Here is a 20,966-nt window from a genome sequence, read left to right as displayed (position 1 = left end):
ATGATCCATTATAAGAAGAAAGTGTGTCGAGGCACAGAGATGCTAAAGATGGTTAGGCCAAACAGTCAGGGCCTCCCGGGTGGTCACTGGTATAAATGAGTCTAGAACAATGTCCTGGTCAGTCCAAGAGTCCTTTCTTTAAAAGTTTACTGGAAAATATAAAGATGTAAAAAGAAATATGTGTGAACTGTCAAGCTGTCTGGACTTTACTGTCTGGAATTCACTCATATTATATTTACAAATAGTTTCCCAGTTTTCTTTTAAGAATTATGTAGGGTTGGGCTGTCCAGAAAAGTAGCCACTGGCCATATGTGTTTATTCAAGTCTAAGTGAAATACTATTTGGTTAAAAAGCAAGAATTTTTTAATCTAGTCACTTTAATTATGTTCTAAGTTTTTAATAGTCGTATGGGGGATTTTTTTTTTAATAGTGGCTTGTTTAATAGTTGTATGTTAAATAATTTTTAATGGCTACCGTATTGGACAACTCAGATATAGAATATTTCCAGCTCCATGGACCAAGTCCAGTTGTGTGTGTGTGTGCGCGCGCGCACGTGTGCTTAGGCATTCAGCCATGGTTGACTCTTTGCAACTCCATGAACTGTAGCCCACCAGGCTTCTCTCTCCATGGGATTTTCCAGGCAAGAATCCTGGAGCAGGTTGTCATTTCCTCCTCCAAGGGATCTTCCTAACCCAAGGATTGAACCCACATATCTTTCGCCTCCTGCATTGGCTGATGGGTTCTTTACCACTCCTCCACCTGGGAAGTCAAGTTCAGTTGGACAGAGTGATTTAGGTCAGGGATTCTCAACAGCACTGCTATTAAAAACGCAGCCTTTTTTTTTCTTGTGGAGGAGCTGTCTTCTGCAATAGAAGGTGTTTTATCAGTATCCCTAGCACCTATCCCAAGTTAATTGTAACATGCCTCCATTGTGACAGCTTACTGCGTCTCCTGACATTTTTAATGCTCCCTGGCAGGCAAAATTTCTACCCATCTCCCTACTCATCTCCCATCTCTCATCCCCTAGAGAGGCAGTGATCTAAGGTATTGCAGAAATAAGGGTAAAACCTTAAGATTGCTTGATGCCACCTTATGAGAATCTGATAATATTCATTAAAAATATGTTTTACCTAATTTTCAGACATTCTGAAGACAGACACTTTGCTTACTTTTATATGAGGAAATGATGGAATATAATAAGCTGAGTGCTTTGTGTACATTTCTTGATTAATTAAATGCTGATAGGGAATACAAGGAAGGTCTCCTAAATTTGTACATGGTATTCCAGAAATCATACTGCAGAGATTAGACTGTGTAGGAACAGTCTTTACTTTGATCAGCATAATCTCAGCTCACTTTAATCCAGTATTGTCATTGTTTTTAGTTATCTGCAGATTTATTAGTTAGAATAAAATGTATACTGTATAGTCAAGGAGTATAAATTTTCTAAGTTTTATGTAAACAATTTTCTGAGTCAAAGGTTTTGTTTTCTACTTAGAAAATGAACATATAGACATTAATATGAAATTTTAAAAGTTGAATCTTTGTACTGTTATGGGTACATTATTCTAATGATATTTAGATTCATTCATTAGAGGGAAGAAGCATCCTGTATATTCAGAATTGTGTTCATATATGTGAGGCTTTTTAAAAAATAATTTTGTTTGGCTAATTCAATAAAAGCTAAGTATTTTTTTCATTATTTGATATTACTTTAGAAAAGCCTTGTGTTTCACAATCTTGAGAATAACTGATTAGTATAGTCTAAGTCTTGCGTGTACCACAATGAAGTTTTATAAATGAGATGAAAATGTGAAATTAGGCCCTACTTAACTATATTTCTGCTAATCATTGTTAATTAATGAATCAGACTGAATTCCCTACACGGTATACTGTTGCTATTACACAATGTATGTTTAGTACCCATGATGTGATAGAAAAGGCTTGTTCTCATTGAGTTGATTTGAAAGTTTTGAACATTTTTTATGTTTTTAATAAACAAGTAAAAAATTAATGGCTCACTGCTCCACATATTTTCAAATATACCTAGCAAATTCACTTAAATTTTGGTTGCTGAAAACATTTAAGACATTACACCTCAAATCATATTCAGTGATTGTCAAAACTGATTCATACTATTCTTGAAAATGTACTTTCTGCATTATTGCTATGAAAACTTTAATATACTCTCCATACTTAGAGCTTACAGTCCAAATAGCATTTTAAATACATTAAATTCTATGTGTTTATGAAGCAATAGATCACAAGGGTACTTAATAGCATTTGGATATAGAAATATATCATGTTTCATAAAATAGTTAGCAACCTAAACCTATTTGTCACTTTTACAATTCTGAAAGTTTAGCTCCAGAATTATGAACAACTTAGAAAGGACACAGTACTTTGAAGTATAACTATGATTGATTAGGCTAAACTAATTCCAGCGCTGCATTGTATACTACTTTAATCTTTTTGAAAAGTGAATGAACAGCAGATGGCCTAATAAAGACACTCTGTGTGCTTGCCCAGTATGGATTGGCTCTGAAGGGACGGCCTTAACACTTTAGGGTCCATATATTTGCAATACATCTGTCTTAGTCAAGGCAGATGGTTAAAGGAAAAAGAAACTTCCAAACTTTTGGAAATAGTCCAATTTGGGACTGCATGTTTGGCTGAAATGTTGATAAGACCTGATTTTCACCTTTAAAATCTTCTCAACAAAGTTCAGTCTGTGAGAGTTCAAAATACATTTATAAATAGGATTGCTGCTGAATGTCATAGTTCTGCTTTTTTTCATGTTGCATTGTCACCCAGGCTTTCTGTGTATATTCCAGTTATTACGAGAATTATTTGGACTCTACATTTTAACTACTCATCAGATTGACAAAATGAAAGGAAATAGAAAGCATTATCATTTTATAACTTGAAAATGAAGGTTGAAACATCACATTTTTCTTAATTTTTATTGTATTTCTATTAGAGTAAATGCAGAGAAGAATACTATTTTGTCATCATGTTTGGAATTTAAAACATGAAGTTTGCAAATGAAAAGGTTTACTTTTATATCATGAAAGCTTAATTACTTATAATCAAGGATATTTATTCATAGCATATTAACGCATAAGAGCATGCCACTGATTTGAGAAAATGGAAGAATGATGAAGGGGATTGATTTGTGAGAAGATATCATGTCATTTTCCTAGAACAAATATGGAACAGTTTAATTAGAAGAAAATGTTTAGGCATCTGTTTCTGTTTAGAATACGAATGAATTTTCTGTTTAGAAAATGAGTAAATTTTTTGAAATACCTCTCTAACATGGTCATTTCTTTAAATTAGTTTTGATTATTCCAGTGAAACCAATGAAACATATTTATGAAGCAACCTTTTTTCTATTTTTTGTGTCTCACAGTAATAACAAGTAGTGGCTACAGCCCCAGATCTGCACATCAATATTCCCCACAGCTGTATCCTTCCAAGTAAGTGGTCAGCAGTCTTTCAGATTTGTTAGAATAATTTTCTGGGATTATCTTGATTATCATATTTATACAATATAATAACTTCAGGATATATTTATATATATAAATGTTATAGATAGTTGAATAGATAGATTCTTGGATAGATTCATCAGATAGATTAGACCTATAAGTAAATATCTTTCACAAATCTAGGAATATATTCACTTTTGTCCAGACAATTTCTTTAATTCTGAACATTTATATATTTTGAAGAAAGCATCAAGCACAGATCAGAATATGCTGTTTTTTTTAATAAAAATTTGAAAACTCTTACTAGTTTAAAGAAAATCTGCAAAGATTGCATTTTACTTAAACCTCAACACTTCATAATTTGTTCCAGCTTTATGATATTTTTATTGGGTTTCAAATATTAATAAACATTTTGGAAAAATATACACTATTGCTTTTATAACTAATGTAGTCAGCGTTTTGAGGACAGTGGTAAACATTTCAAACTTAACTATATTGGGTGTATATCTGAATTTGGTTGCCATCAAAGAGATAAGATTTGGGATTCCTGATCATGCACATTTAAAAGTTATTTTCCACAGCAGCTACAGTGTTTATCCTTAAGCATAGGCTAGAGATTGGATATCTATTTTGAGGACATTCTGTAAGATGTGGCAAGATGAAGGGAAAGGCTTTACATTTCAAGAAGCTGCATACTTTTTTAAAAAACGATAACCTTATATGCAAAACAGAAAAAGAGACACAGAAGTACAGAACAGACTTTTGAACTCTGTAGGAGAAGGTGAGGGTGGGATGTTTCGAAAGAACAGCATGATATTATCTATGGTGAAACAGATCACTAGCCCAGGTGGGATGCATGAGTCAAGTGCTCGGGCCTGGTGGGCTGGGAAGACCCAGAGGAGTCGGGTGGAGAGGGAGGTGGGAGGGGGGATCGGGATGGGGAATACGTGTAACTCTATGGCTGATTCATATCAATGTATGACAAAATCCACTGAAATGTTGTGAAGTAATTAGCCTCCAACTAATAAAAAATAAATAAATAAATAAAAAATAAAAAGACAAAAAAATAAAATAAAAATAAAATAAAAGTTTATACAGAGGCAAAAAATAAAAATGTTCTGGTAAGATTTTTAGTTCTTGTAGGGAATTCTCCCTAGAACTTTTAATGACTTTTGAAGTCATTACATGGCATTGGGTCATGCATGGTAACAGAAAATAATGCTCATGAGTTAATTAATTAATTAACTGGCCTGGGCTCATTAATTAACTGACCTGGACTCCACTTTCCTCATCTACATATCAACTGGAATACTATTTCAGATGTAAGAAACATAGACCTGGAAGAGACTTTCAGGATGATATCTAAACCAAAGTTTTCTTTTCACAGGTGAAGTATAGACTTAGGAAGTTTATTTGTCCAAGGTACTGAGACTGGGTTATAGTAGAGCCCGGTCTCCTGACATTCAGATTCTTGTCCTTTTCTATATTGTTAAAATGATATTGTGGATAAAGAAGAGGATTACTTCCTGGCTATTATCAGGTTTCACTGAATCTAAGCTGTCTAAAATAATATGCAGTCTTTGTTGCCACAGTAATGCTATTTTTCTGATATTTAGGCCCTATCCACACATTCTTTCTACACCAGCAGCTCAAACAATGTCCGCCTATGCAGGCCAGACTCAGTATTCGGGGATGCAGCAGCCAGCCGTCTACACCGCCTACTCTCAGACAGGACAGCCCTACAGCCTGCCCACTTACGGTATTTCACGTCTTCTCTCTTCTCCTTCTTTGGTTACAAGCAGGTAATCCTGCTGGCTAGTAGTTGTATATTCTAATATTCTTATATAGACTCTTATATTCTAATATAAGTTGCAGCTCATGTTACAGCACGATCATTTTACTAATGAAATGGTTTGCACATGCACTTTCCAAACAGATCTGGGCGTGATGTTACCGGGCATCAAGACAGAGAGTGGACTCTCGCAAACTCAGTCCCCATTACAGAGTGGGTGCCTCAGTTACAGCCCAGGCTTCTCTACCCCACAGCCAGGCCAGACCCCTTATTCTTATCAGATGCCAGGTAAGCAGTCACCCAGGAAACATGTTAAATGAAAAAGAATTCTTTGAATGAGACTCCTTGGCTTCAGACTAAGAATATATAGCAATGAAGACAGTATTAAATGCTACCACTGCTCAGACGATATCATTGGAAAAGATAACTAAGGGGGAACATGACGAAAAGAGCTCAACATACATCAAGAAACATGACCCATATTAAATTTAAATACTTAAGCTTAAGTTGCATAAAATTGGCAGGAAGCTAAGTCCAAGCAAAGCAACCTCCAAGCCAGTCACCACACCAGTCACATGTTTGGCATCTACTTAAGGGATTTCAAAGATTCATGACAAAATCCAGCATTTTCTTGTAAGGATTCCTTATGTATGTAATGCTGTTTTGATTTAATTTAAAACTGAGTTAGCACTTTTCTAAGTCCTATATTTTCTGTTGAATGATTGAGGATTTCTTTTTTTGTTCATTTCTAAAATACCTCACCCCTGTTAGTACTATATTCCTTAAATAGGAATATTTAAATCATTTGTACCTCCCCTCTTAAAGCTTTTTTCTCCATATATGATCATTATTTAATTTTTCTTTTTGTCTCCAATTAAAAATTATTTTTGAACATTGTATAGTAATTGCAGAAAACAATTTAGTGACATGGTAAAAACATTAAAAGCTTACTTTTTATCTGTCATTGTTTTCTAATGATTAGTCATAGTTTGGGGGCTATCTGAACATTATTCAAATGAACTATTATTGACATTTTGGTTGATTGACTAAAATGAAATAATTACTTAGGCCTTTTTTGGCTGAAATGACAGGTGTCTTTTTTCCTTATAATGTTGGTAGATAAATATTTGCATACATGCCTCAGCTTCAGTTGGCAGTGTGGAAAAGGCCATAGAGACATTTCCATTTATTCCCCAAAATACTTTTATATTGGATATTCCAGGCTACATTAATTTGCATTATTACCTAATACTATTGCTATTCAAAACATGTTGATAAAAAAAAAATAATCAGGTGCCTTACTAGTCTTTTATTCCTTAACAAGTGCATTCCATGAGAACATATTTTTTTGAATCTATAGATTGATAGTTTGTTTGTTTTTGCCCTAATTTTAAATAACTAAATAACCTGCTGACTTTGTCATAAAATTTTAGGTTATTGAACCTTAGATGATTGTGGTATAAACAGTTCTCCCTTGGGTCTGAGCCCTAGCCTACAGCTTTTTTGTTCTAAGGAAAGGACATAAAGGAACAAAAAGATGGGATGCTGGAAGCCTCATTTCTAAACGGATTCTGTATGTTTATTTCCTAAGCTAGCCTCAGCCAGTTGTTTAAAATTGAGTAGTTTTTGTATGCATATGCAGTTGATATGACCATTAAAAAGTTGCAGTTGTTTCCTGGAAGTAGTCTCACTATCCCTATTTTATTCTTTGAGTACTTCTGTACGTGTAGACATTGGCCCTTGGAAAGTTAGCTGAGTCCTTGGTAAGACTGTTCCCACAAACTTCTGTTTAACTCTACAGAATTCTAAAGGAAGGAATTTACCAGTTGTCACAAGAAAAAGCCAAGCATATTTCCCTTGAAAATCTCTCCATTTCAAATCTCACTGCCTCAACAACAAAATTTAGAATATATTGCATTGAATTCTGCAGAGTGAAATATTTTAATATTTTTCAAGAAATACTTTTAAAATGCAATTTGTTCTTTTATCTCTAGGTTCTAGTTTTGCACCATCTTCTACTATTTATGCAAATAATTCAGTTTCAAATTCAACGAATTTCAGTGGTTCACAACAGGTATAGTAGCTTTATATATTTATGCTTTTTATATATATCAGATTTTTGAAGAATAGTATCAGGTTAATAAACTTTATTTATTTAAAGTTAAGACAGAATTTCAGAGTAGTAAAGATTAGCTATCTAGATGCTTGGGATATGTATAATTATGGGTATTTTAGGTTTCCTGATTGCTAAAGGTTTAGCTTTTAAACATTTAAGCCATGATTGTTTTAGTCATGGGAAGAAACGAGAAAATCTACTGCATCCTTTCCGATTATCTTAAACCATACTAAATTAATTTTATTTTTTCTTAATAAAAAAGTTATGAAAATTGATAGGTTGAACTATAATCAATAATCAGATTATGATATAGAGTATTGAGCATGCTTGGTCCAAACCCAAATCATTTTTTTCCAAAACAAAATGCATCTCAGACTCCATACTGGCTTTCATTTTTTAGTTCTATGAATTTTTTGATAACTTTAGTTCCTACTCTCCTGAGAACTGTAATTTTTTGCTTTTGTCTTTATACCTGCTCCTAGAATTCCTTAGCTCTCCTAGTGATGTTTGCTTAATCATTTTGTGAATTTTGAAACTTAACGATTGTTTTTAGAATCATGTTAGAATTATATGTGGAGCAAGAAGCAATGTCTCTGAAAGGGTGAATCAGCATGGAAGGAGATGAATTTGTGATATATTCAGATACTTTCTTATTTTCTGCCTCTCAGTCATGTTCAGAGTAGTTGAGATGGAAGGATAGCTGATTTCATGGGTAAGCAATACACTATTTTACTCTTAACAGACTTGCTGGACTTCTGTATGTGTTAAAATAAAAGTTACTGGACAAGCGTTTGCTCTTTGGATTTACTGAAGGAATTATGTTAATTGCCTTCTCCTGTCAATTCTTATTAGGACAAGAGGCTAAGAGGAAAATTTAATGATTAAACAGTGGAATAATGTTAATAATATTTTTGACAAGATTAAACTGCATAATTTGGCATTAGTTTGAAAAATAATTTCTTAAAACACTAAACATCAAGACCAGTATGTATATTTTATTATAAAAAATTAAGAATTTTTGATAATCCAGGTGGTTTAATTTCAGTCACTCATTTATTAATACACTGGGCATTTATTGAGTACCTGTTAGCCATTAGATTTTTTTGACTATGCATTGAAGATTTGAGAATTGTAAGTCAGTGTTCCCTGCTCTTTGAAAGGATCCAATCCTCCTGAAGACATAGATATGAAAATAATATGGACAAGGGGTAGAATATTTTAATGTCATAATAGAAATATACACTTGACAGAGTGGAAGCATAAGGAAAAGACTGCTTTGTTCTACTTGGGAGGATTCAAAATGTAATACGTAAAAGGATTTTGAAGGACTGTTTAGATCATTTTAGAATTATTAAAAACTTGCAATAAAAAGCAAGTGAGAGGAATTGATCCAGTGGCTTTCCTTTTTCCTTAACAAATGATGCAAACTAAATATTTGAAAACCTCACTGAAGATTTATTTAAGTCAAGGCCTCAGGTGGAATGTAGCCTGTGAGAAACTGGGTAAGAACATCTTTTAATCGTTTTATTAAAATTATCTCCTGCCAAGAAAACAAAATTAACAAGGGCAGCCTACAAAGGGAACAAGTGCCACAGTAATGCAGCCCAGGGTCGGTGTGGAAGTGAAGGAACGGCACAGCTCCTTCTTGCCAGTGATTTTAGAAGACGAGATTGAATGCTGTGAATGCAAGCATCTCCTTCTCTCTTCTTCAAGTGCATGAGATCTGACAATGTATACCCTTGGATGCGTAATTCTGAACAGGGGAGTAAAGCATATATGACCTTTAGGTAGATTAAAATGTGTGTTCTGCACCTGGTTTGCAAAACCCCACAGGGTATTTCATTACTGTGTGCATGTAAAAGATGCCCACAGAATGGTCTCTGCTTTTTAGGATCACCTTAAAGCTGTGGACTCCAGAACCAGAGGAGCCAGATACTGTTCTTTCTGTTACCATTGTGATTGCTTTTCTTTGGAGCATGCCAGAGGAGCATGTCTTTCACACACACACATCTCGATTGTTATTTCAGGATTATCCATCCTACACAGCCTTTGGCCAAAACCAGTATGCACAGTATTACTCTGCATCAACGTATGGAGCATACATGACATCAAATAACACAGCTGATGGCTCCTCCTCCACGACCTCAACCTACCAGTTGCAGGAATCTCTCCCAGGACTGACTAGCCAACCAGGTACAGATCTTCATCCAGGTGAAATACTTTTTATAAGTTTTGCTTATCTAATAATACAGAGAAAATGGACATTTAAAAAAAAATCTTTTTTAAAAAAGACTGAAAGCTCCCAGATAATTATGCTGGTGTTTAATCTGTGCTAGTACCACTGTGTTAGGTGAGGCTTTTCTGGCATGTCAGAAAACCCTTCTTTTATTAGTAGATGTGGGATAGGCAATTCTAATCTCAAATGACAGAATATGTATAAATATGAAGATAAAAAGGTAAGTGAATCTTTTTCCAGACTAATTATTTTGTGAGATCTTAACAACATAGAAAAGTAGTAATATTATCTTCTTTGGGTAAAACTGATAATATTTCCTTTATGTTTGAGAAACTGTATGACTTATTCACCTTATGAGTCATCAGTAGCTCAAACCAGTGAAGATTTCCTATATTCTTAGGATTTTATATATATATATATATATATATATATATATATATATATATATATATATATATATCTTAGGATATTCATAGGATCCTTGGTAGGTAATTTAATACCTTTGTCTGATGAACACATATTTAAAATCCATTATATTCTTCATTGCCAGAAGCTTATCTGTATTCTTATTAGAATTGTATTTGCTGACATGTTTAACACTTGCCTTAACCTCCACCCAGCCTAAATCCTGTGTTCCAATTCAGTCCTGATCCTCTTTGAGTAAATACTTAACATTTCATTAAGAGTCTTAACGTTAATTTAAAGAATGAATGATTTCAGAATCCTTGCTTAATGAATGGTAGAAACACTTCAGGTAAGATGTTTGATGTTCTCATCACACTGTAAAATGTGTTTCTCACTGGTGAATATATAGGGACAACAAGGTAGAATAACTATTCAGAAGCAAAACCACAGAAGAAGTATTTGATCATCAAGATATCAGAGACTGAGTGATAAGACCAGCAAAGTGTTTTGGAATTTACTAGAATTGAGCAACCAGGAATGAAAACTATTTATACACGAAAAACTTTTTATGCTGAGAACTTTGGATAGAAGATTGACTATGATCTTTGACCACCTGATACGGAGAGCTGACTCATTTGAAAAGACCCTGATGCTGGGAAAGATTGAGGGCAGGAGGAGAAGGGGACGACAGAGGATGAGATGGTTGGATGGCATCACCAATACAATTGACTTGGGTTTGGGTGGGCTCCGGGAGTTGGTGATGGACAGGGAGGCCTGGCGTGCTGCAGTTCATGGGGTCGCAAAGAGTCGGACACGACTGAGCGACTGGACTGAACTGAATGTCAATATGACCACAAGAGTTTCTCTGCAGGAAAGACACAGATGGGTACTTTCTAATTATCTAAAGAATAATCAGCTTTCAGAATCACTCTTTTATTTATATTAAAAATACTAAATGCAGGAATGTAGGTATTCTGAGTGTATGACTTTGAATGTAATACATTTGTATGTGACATTCTCATGTTCACTATGAGAACACTGCAATTTCTTCAGCTTCCCATTGATTGCTAGTGCCAGTGAATATAGTCTGATGTAATTTTCAGATCTTTTGAGACTTTCTGTTGAGTTTAAAGAAGAAAGTATTTCTATATGTAACCATATCATTCTCTCAACCAAAATCATAACAACACACCTGTCTGGATCTTTAAGAAATTCTGTGACCTCAGAGCTTTCGTGAAGACAGTTTTAAGTTTGATTTTTGCCTTTGCAGGCTGGCATGCATCTGAAAAGTAAACAAGTTCACAAGTATGGGATTTTTTTCTATTATTGATGAAATCTGAGTTATTTTGTTTAAGGGCATAAAGAGTATTTTCTATTGACTGGCTCTGCATTTGGACTCAAAGCAGAGACCTAACAATTAAAATTTATGAAAACAGTTTTTCATAAGTCTTTCCCTGTTGACTTCTCCCATGTTTAAAATGGAAACATACGTTATGTTCTATAAGAGACAGCTGGTTGCTCTGATTTAGCGATAAACCTAATGAAACAAAGTTGGATATGAATATCCAAAACTTAGAAGGTGCAGTTCTTCGTTATGGCACTGATTAAAAGATAATTATTCAATCATGTGTAGTATTGGCTCAGGAAAAAGCCTAGGGCAATGGGTAATGACTGAGTTATTTGAAAATTACGAATAACATTCAGTTATTTATCAATACTTTACCTTATTAGGTAATTTGACAGTGTATTTAAAGAAACATTACCATGCTGATTAAGAACAGATATTTTAGTTTATTATCTTTGAAAAGATATTCATTTGCCTTTACCATAAAGTTTATCTTAGATATTTGCATTCAGAATGCTTGATGACTGATTAGCACATTAAGCTTACTGATAGTTTTATAGCTCCTTTTAAAAATTTTAAACATTTTTAAAATTAAATATAACTAGCAATTTGTAACAGTAGTCTGTACTCTGAGACCTTGGAAACAGTACATTTGCTAATTAAACTTTACAAATGCTGTAGAAAAGTAAAGGATATAGTAAGATCCCTTCAACTTTGAGAAGCCAGTTTCTTCAGCAGAACCCAGTAGTCTTTCCAGGTTTTATGGCATTTTACATAAGGACAGGAAGGAAAGCAAAGTGCTAATTCATTTCGTTGAAGCCAACAAGAGGATTTAGATGGAAAGGACTAACCACATTTAACTTCTCTGCCAATTTGCATTTTTCCTACCTAGTGTTACTCTACCCTAATGCAATTACCTGAGTGAAATCGACAGAGGCACTGGAATTAACAGCTTTCTCCTTTGAAAAGTCAGCAAATGTTTAATGATCAATTGAGCTCAAATTTCTGGTTTTAGCCTTTATCAGAAGAAAGGCTAGATAGAACCTTGGGAAGATATGGAGGTCAGTTCAGTTCCACCTGAAGGAGCCAAATATAGCACGTGCCCCTTTAGGATCTATTCTTTTACTTTGATGCTCTTTTGATGAATTCCTTTGCCCTCTGTCTCACAGAAATTGTATAAAGTCTATATACTCTTTTGATCACATACAGGTTTGTGTATCAAACACATACAGGTTTGACCTCTTTGTAGTCTGAACAGTCTGTTGCTATTTAGGGGAGGAGGTATTACCTAGTGGTTAAAGCAGGAATTCTGGACTTATACCAGCATTTCACATACAAGCCTTTTCATCTTGGTTAGTTAACTGAGTCCCACATGTCTCCAGTTTTCCCACTATTAAAAGAGGATAATGAAAGACCAAATTCACTAGATTGAAGTGAGACTTTAGTCATGTGTGTGTGTAAAGAATGTTTCACAAGAAAGAGCTCTGGAAAAATCAAGAGCTCTTATCAAGAAAGATAACCCAATTTTTTAAATTATCCAAAGATTTAAACTGTTACTTTGTATAAAAGAAGATACTAAATTAGCAAGAAACAAATAAAGTCTTCTACATCATTACTCATCAAGAAAATGCTAATTAAAACTGCAGTGAGATACTACTAAACCCTGACAGTTGCTGAAAATAAAAAAGACTAGCAGTACCAAGAATTGACAGGGATGTAAAGAAACTAGAACTCTCGTTGTTGGTAGAGTGAATTAACACAACCACTTTGGAAAAAGGTTCTGTGTCTATGCCTTTCCTCTGACTCATCAGTCCTGCTGCCAAATATATACATATAGGGACAGGCTAGGCATACATACAGGGATAGGCTAGGCATACATATAGAGATATGCTGGGAATGGGAGCTTATGTCCAGAGATACAAACAAGAATGTTAATAGCAGCTTTATTCATAGTTGCCTAAAACTACAAATAACCCAAATATTTGTCAACAGAATGGATAAAGCATAGTATATCACGAAGTTCTAGCCACATTGAGGAAAAAACAGACTGCTCCAGTCTACAGTGTGGGTGAATCTCAGATACAATGAGCAGTGCTTTAGCCAAACACTTATTCTAGTAAACTTTTTAAAAAAGAAAGTGTCTGGGACTTCCCTGGTGGCTTGGTGGTAAAGAATCTGCCTGCCAATGCAGAAGACACGGGTTATATCCCTGGTCTGGGAAGATCCCATGTGCCACAGAGCACCTGAGTCCATGCACCACAGCTATAGAGGCTGTGCTCAGGAGCCTGGGAGCTGAAACTGCTGGACCCACATGCCACAGCTAGTGAAGCCTGCATGCCCTCGAGCCTCTGCTCCACAATAAGAGAGGCCCCCACAATGAGCAGCCCTCACACGGCAATAGACAGTAGCATGCATGAGTCAAGTGGTCGGGCCTGGTGGGCTGGGAAGACCCAGAGGAATCGGGTAGAGAGGGAGGTGGGATGGGGGATTGGGATGGGGAATACGTGTAACTCTATGGCTGATTCATATCAATGTATGACAAAACCCACTGAAAAATTAAAAAAAAAAAAAAAAAAAAAAGGCCTGGATGGTAATATGAAACAAAAAAAAAAAAAAAAGACAGTAGCCCCTGCTCACCATAAGCAGAGAAAAGCTCACACAGCAACAAGACCCAGCACAGCCAAAAGAATAAATAAATAAAATAGAAAAAAAAGGTGCATGACACATACTAAGAGTTTAATAAATGTTGAGCCATTCTTCATAGTTTTCTTCAAAGGCTGTGCCTTTCCTTTCATCAGAAACACTTTTGTCCATATTTTGTCCAAATTCTTAGAGTCCTTTTAAGATCTCTCAGTAACTTAGAATCATTGATATCAAGTCCTCCTCCTTCTGTGGAGAGTGAGACACTTCCTATGACCAGTTTTTTTTCCTTTCTCCTTCTATTCTTCTGACTCCTTTGTTGTCATAGCTGCTGGCTTCTAGTTCTTTTGAGTAGCTGAGTTGTTCCTGCCAAATTCTGTTGTTATGGATCCAGTCAACAATCAACCACCCATAACTGATGACAGTAATTTCAGGCTTTTGTAAGATTTTATCCTTTCACCTCTTGCACCTTGTAGGAACAAAACTGCCTAATGAGAGTTAACTTCTAAAAAATTGATCTGTAATGGATAGAAAGACAGGTTTTATAGAATGTTAACCAAAAATTGGTTTACATTTTAAGCTTAACATATGTGAGTTAATTTGAATCAGTATTTTACTTGAAAAAGAACATTTAATTTTTAGGACAAATTAGAAAAATTCTATTTTATAAAAATAACTGAAAATAGAAAACATTTTGTGTGATTTTTTAAAAATTAGTTGTGTGTTTAAACAGCCAAAACCTCCTTTAATGTCTGCACAAGTAAGCTGAAACATGATTTACTATGACACTGGGCTGTAGTCAGCATTCATAGCTAAAGAATCTTTTGTTATGTTATTTACTCTCATACATCCGATAACAAAAACCCATGCAAGGAACTGTGCTAGCAGTGTTTTAAGAGCAAATAGTATTTGGAGCAGACATTTCTTTGATACTGCCCTGACACACACAGTGTTTCCCAAAGAAAACATTTGACCATTAGAAATTATTAGAGATTAGCTTTGTAAAAATTGTTTACTTAGAATTTCTCAGAAAAAAATATTACTTAAGTTTTATCTAGTTTGTTCAGATGTGTGTATTTAGATTAGTAACTGCTTGGCTGTTCTTGTAATTATTTTACTCTAATTTTTATGATAAGGCATGAGAGTCATGGAGAAGGAAATGGCAACCCACTCCAGTATTCTTGCCTGGGAAATCCCATGGACAGAGGAGCCTGGTGGGCTGCAGTCCATGGGGTCAGAAAGAGTCAGACACGACTTAGCAAATAAACAGCAACAACAACAACTGGAGAGTCATAACATCTTTATGTTTAAAAACTGTGTAACTTTGATATTGTTTGCCGTTGGATTCTCCTAGACATTTTAACTTTATGCATATGATTTAAATTAAATTAGATTTACCTCAGTAATAAAAGGTAGCTGCTATTACTGATGTTTTCATATACAAAGAAACTAAGATTCAGAGAGATTGAATAAAACACTTGAAGTAATATGGTAAATTGGACTCTTGTTACTTGTGAGGTTTTATGGTACCTCGTTGTTGCCTCAGTTTATCTTAAAACCTTCCTCACAGATCTGCCACTGCTCCATGCTCTCCACCCATAAGATGCTCCATCACTTATCTTTAGACATGGCAGACTTTCAGTATCTGGGGGACATGCAGAACCCAATTAAACATAAAGTTTGTAACGAAGGATTTGACCCAATATGATGTATGCATCATCGAGTAGAAAGTGACTGACCTATGAGAAGGTTAGATTGCCAGCATGGTGTGGAGTGGGAAAATGATCAAAAGGTAGAACTACTAAATCCCAGCATGTGAGGAATGGGAGGAAGAAAAGGAGTCCATGTCTCCTAGACAGAGAAGGACTCATGGAACAGATTCTAGAAGATTCTAGCAGGGTATCAGCTACTAAGTGGTTCTGAGCAGGTGGTGTTTAAGAGGATCAATCGTTTGTAGCACAGAGATCCAAGAAGGTAAGGACTGGGTCTGTCTATTATTGCGTGGGTCATTTTAGTGGCTTTTGGAGACTCCGGGTAAGAATAGTTTTGTTAGAGTTTTGGTAAACTAAAGCTGGATTATGACAAATGAGATGTCAGAAATTAGAGATGAATGTGACATTCGGTTCTGTAGCCAGTGACTTCAGTCTATACTAGCTCCATTTCAGGGGCCTAGTAGGCACGTGTAGCTGCTACAGATCCAAGTCAGCTCTAAGTGTCATATACACTCAGGATTTCCAAGACTGAGTGTGAAAAAGACATTATGTAAAACATGCCATGTTCATATTTATTATATAATGAAATGATAATGTTTTGAATATATTAGAGCAATTAACATATAAGAATAAAACTAATTTTACATGTTGCTTTTTACATTTTTAAAAAATGCAGCTTCTGGAACATTTAAAATTATATGTGTGGTTACATTCATGGCCCACAGTATATTTCTATTGGACAGGACTAGTATGCCTATTCTTTTAAGAGAAGATCCTTTAAAAAGAAAAGATAGCAAGTAAATAGTTTCTATAGATGCAAGGTTAAAGGGAAGGACTTTTTAATCTGTGCCCGAACCGACCCCCTCCCCCCCACTGCCCAACCCCAGGAAAGGGTGAAATTGAAGGGAAGATAAGAGAGTTTGAGTAGTGGAATGTGATTTCCCAGTAGCTGAGGCTAAGAAGTCATACTTACAATGTGGAGGAATGGGATCTTCTCTTCTGACATAGGGAGTTGAGAACAGATCTAAATTTAGATAAATATGTAGGTGGTGATAGAGACAGGCAAGTTGAGAGCATCCAGAGTACCAAAGGTATTCAGGTTTAATAGCTCACATAGGTCAAATCTAGGATAAAATGATGTGACCTGCAAAAATTTTTTACTAAATTAGGATTTTTATGTATTGGGGATTATATCTTTTCCATCTTTATTTTGTCATAAGGAGCTTTTTGTTAAGATAATTCATAATGAAGACTTATACCTGATCTAAAAATAAAGTGCTATTCTTGACACAATTTATGTTATTTACAGGAGAGTTTGATACTGTGCAAAGCCCCTCCACACCCATCAAAGATCTTGATGAGAGAACGTGCAGGAGTTCTGGGTCAAAGTCCCGAGGAAGAGGCCGGAAAAATAATCCCTCCCCACCTCCTGACAGTGACCTGGAGGTATGCTGACTTATCTTTAAGAGACGTAATAGATATTTTATCCTGTTGAATATGTTCTATACTTTACAGTTTCATGAAGTTTCAAACTTAAAAGAACGTATCATGAAATGAGTGGACCTAAATGGAAGCTGGCATTTGACAGCTCTAAAACTGTAGATTTCATCCATTATAAAACAAAATTAAAGACAGTAACTTAAAAATGATGCTTTACAAATTCCAGGCTGGAGATAGTTGGATCTTTTCATACAGAAGGCACAAATAGAAAATTATTATTTAAAAATAAAGCCATTGTGCGATAAGAAGCGCTCTATTTGGGAGTAATAGGGTAATGAAAGGTGTTCATATAGGTCAGTAAATTTTAAAAGATAAAATTAATCTGCATGGAAAGGAAAGGTGGTCATTGGATAGTGAGAAAAATTTTAATCATTTGATACATATGGTAAAATATTTATATCTGTGTCATTTTTTCAAGTTGGGATGGATCTCTTGACGTATATTCATACTAAGCAGGCTGATTTTATTACAAAACATCAAATAAACTGTTCTTAACCATAATGTGTTACTTCTTGTATAACTGAGTATTTTAATTATGAAAAAAAGTTTAATCTTCAGATTTAGTCAGGTCAAGGAATAGTCATTATACCACTTCCTAAAATATCACTTCCTTGATGTTTTCAACTAAAAAAGATGCACAACTTGAAGGCTGCGAGTTAAGTTTTATTTGGGGCAAAATGAGGACTGCTGCCCCAGAGGCAGCATCTCAGAGAGCTCTGAAAGACTGCTCCTTAGCGGCAGTGGGGGAAGGTCAATATATAAGGTTTGGTGAAAGGGGAGTTCAATACCATTAGGCACTCATTTTACAAAAGGTTTTTTGTTTGTCATAAGGATCTGATGTCACCATGAAGGGATTTAGTGCTTCTCTAGACATGCTCAAAATTCTCTAAGTCAGGCTTCAATAGTATGTGAAACATGAACTTCCAGATGTTGAAGCTGGATTTAGAAAAGGCAGAGGAACCAGAGATCAAATTGCCAACATCCATTGGATCATCGAAAAAGCAAGAGAGTTCCAGAAAAACATCTTTCTGCTTTATTGACTATGCCAAAGCCTTTGACTGTGTGAATCACAACAAGAGATGGGAATAACAGACCACCTGATCTGCCTCCTGAGAAATCTGTATGCAGGTCAAGAAGCAACAGTTAGAACTGGACATGGAACAACAGACTAGTTCCAAATCAAGAAGGAGTACATCAAGGCTGTATATTGTCACCCTGCTTATTTAACTGATATGCAGAGTACATCATGAGAAACACTGGACTGGAAGAAGCACAAGCTGAAATCAAGATTGCCGGGAGAAATATCAATAACCTCAGATATGCAAATGACACCACCCTTATGGCAGAAAGTGAAGAAAAACTAAATAGCCTCTTGATGAAAGTGAAAGAGGAGAGTGAAAGAGTTGGCTTAAAACTCAACATTCAGAAAACTAAGATCATGACATCTGGACCCATCACTTCATGGCAAATAGATGGTGAAACAGTGGAAACAGTGATAAACTTTATTTCTTTGGGCTCCCAAATCACTGCAGATGGTGACTGCAGCCATAAAATTAAAAGATGCTTGCTCCTTGTACAAAAAGTTATGACCAACATAGACAGCATATTAAAAAGCAGAGACATTACTTTGCCAACAAAGGTCCATCTAGTCAAAGCTATGGTTTTGCCAGTGGTCATGTATGGATATGAGAGTTGGACTATAAAGAAAGCTGAGCACTGAAGAATTGATGCTTTTGAACTGTGGTGGGGGAGAAGACTCTTGAGAGTCCCTTGGACTGCAAGGAGATCCAACCAGTCCATCCTAAAGGAGATCAGTCCTGGGTGTCCATTGGAAGGACTGATGCTGAAGCTGAAACTCCAATAATTTGGCCACCTGATGCGAAGAACTGACTCTTTGGGAAAAAAACCTGATGCTGGTAAAGATTGAAGGCAGGAGGAGAAGGGGACGACAGAGGACAAGATGGTTGGATGGCATCACCGACTCAATGGACATGAGTTTGAGTAAACTCCAGGAGTTGGTGATGGACAGGGAGGCCTGACGTGCTGCAGTCCATGGGGTTGCAGAGAGTCGGACATGACTGAGCAACTGAACTGAACTGAACTGAACGTGAGGAGATGCAAAGATTGAGGCCGCAAAATCTGTTCCTAAAAACATCCAACTATCTAAAGACCAGATTCGCTGAACACAGGGTGCCTCATTCCACCTGAACTCCCCCAGAGGTTGTTGAAGGTCAACAGCTTATAGCAGCATGGTGTTCAGTCTCCGCAGAGGCAGGTGGCAAATGCTTTTGTTGTTCCGTCCTTGGCAGTGCTCTTGGTAAGTGCCAATTTGTGGTTGACAATGTGAAGAACAACAGTAGCAGATTAAAATGCCTTCAGGAAGGCAGACGTGATATAAATGAGTGGGCTGGGCGAGGGAGCCTGCAGATTTTGAAGAAGAGGAAGCACTGGCCAGTCTCAAGTGGCCCCTGCATCACTGCTCCGTGGAATGTCAGCCAGCATTGCTACAGATCGGAAGTTTGTCCACTACAGTCAGAACCCTGAACTTTGCAAGAAGTCTACTCTCAAAATGTTGATCGATTATTTGAAATCTTTCAAAACAATGTGCAGGCCAAACAACATATCTTATCACCTAATGTGACCCTAAGGTCCACACTTTACAATTTGTATTTAGGGATTGCTCATTGATTCTTTTAAATATTTTTAAAAATTTAATTCTTAAAGTAAAATAGTGTATATTGTTTGATGCTGTTTTCACAAATGTATATTTGCAATACTGAAAAAAGAGCTACCTGAATGCAGTGATGGTAGTTACTACCTAAGTATAGTAAGATAAAGATGATTTCCATTTTGCTTTTCCTTCTGAGTGCCTGATTCTTTTTTTTAAAACAATAAAACATGATTATTACTTTTTTAATCATAAAAAATTAATTCCTTGCATGAATTGCTAAACTTCATCACCTAAAATTTTGTAAAAGCACACTTTTATCATAAAATCCAAATATGTCTTTTTGGAAATTAAGTGCAAGTAAATATTTGGATGAATTCTTTGAAATTAGGACATCTAAATTCAGCTTATTATATTTATTTGTCACTCTTCCTTCTAGGTTTTACAGGAAATAAATCTGGCAAATTTGGGGAAAAAAATAATAGAGTAGCATTTGTTGTTCAGTCACTAAGTTGTGTCCAAGTCTTTGTGACCCCATGGACTGCAGCACACCAGGCTTCCCTGTCCTTCATCATCTCCCAGAGTTTGCTCAAACTCATGTGCATTGAGACAGCGATGCCAACCAACCATCTCATCCTCTGTCGGCCCCTTCTTCTCTTGCCCTCAGTCTTTCCCAGCATCAAGGTCTTTTCCAATGAGTCAGCTCTTTACATCAGGTGGCCAAAGTATTAGAGCTTCAGCTTCAACATCAGTCCTTCCAATGAATATTCAGGGTTGATTTCCTGTAGGATTGGCTGATTTGATCTTCTTGCTGTCCAAGGGACTCAGTTTTCTCTACAGTGGTGTCAAGATTATATCCAACAACAAAGCAAGATGCTTTCTACTTGTAAAGAGATTTCTCTTTCCTTAGAACTTGATGGTTCTCTGATATTTATCTTTTTCTCCAGCGTGTGTTTGTCTGGGACTTGGATGAAACCATCATTGTTTTCCACTCACTGCTTACAGGATCTTATGCCCAGAAGTATGGCAAGGTAAGGATTCAAAAAATTTTATCCCAAGACACC

At 35.8% G+C, this 20,966-nt stretch overlaps 1 protein-coding gene across 11 annotated transcripts in view; it reads left to right on the top strand.

Moving 5' to 3' along the window:
* The window catches only part of EYA4 (EYA transcriptional coactivator and phosphatase 4), a 299,810-nt gene that overhangs the window by 235,223 nt on the left and 43,621 nt on the right, over positions 1–20,966 (top strand). For 6 of the 11 annotated variants that reach the window (XM_065931318.1, XM_065931326.1, XM_065931323.1 and 3 more), the window contains 7 exons: positions 3,413–3,479; positions 5,105–5,247; positions 5,425–5,568; positions 7,275–7,354; positions 9,424–9,607; positions 17,044–17,180; positions 20,850–20,933. In XM_065931318.1, the coding sequence (XP_065787390.1) occupies positions 3,413–3,479; positions 5,105–5,247; positions 5,425–5,568; positions 7,275–7,354; positions 9,424–9,607; positions 17,044–17,180; positions 20,850–20,933 (839 nt within the window). The remainder of the gene's footprint in view (positions 1–3,412; positions 3,480–5,104; positions 5,248–5,424; positions 5,569–7,274; positions 7,355–9,423; positions 9,608–17,043; positions 17,181–20,849; positions 20,934–20,966) is intronic. The other 5 variants (XM_065931327.1, XM_065931324.1, XM_065931325.1 and 2 more) reach the window with 1 other exon arrangement.

This window comes from Muntiacus reevesi, chromosome 3 (genome assembly GCF_963930625.1).
Source record: "Muntiacus reevesi chromosome 3, mMunRee1.1, whole genome shotgun sequence".
Lineage (NCBI taxonomy): Eukaryota > Metazoa > Chordata > Mammalia > Artiodactyla > Cervidae > Muntiacus > Muntiacus reevesi.
The sequence above is the reverse complement of the archived record's forward strand: the minus strand, read 5'-3'. Positions and strand labels throughout refer to the sequence as shown.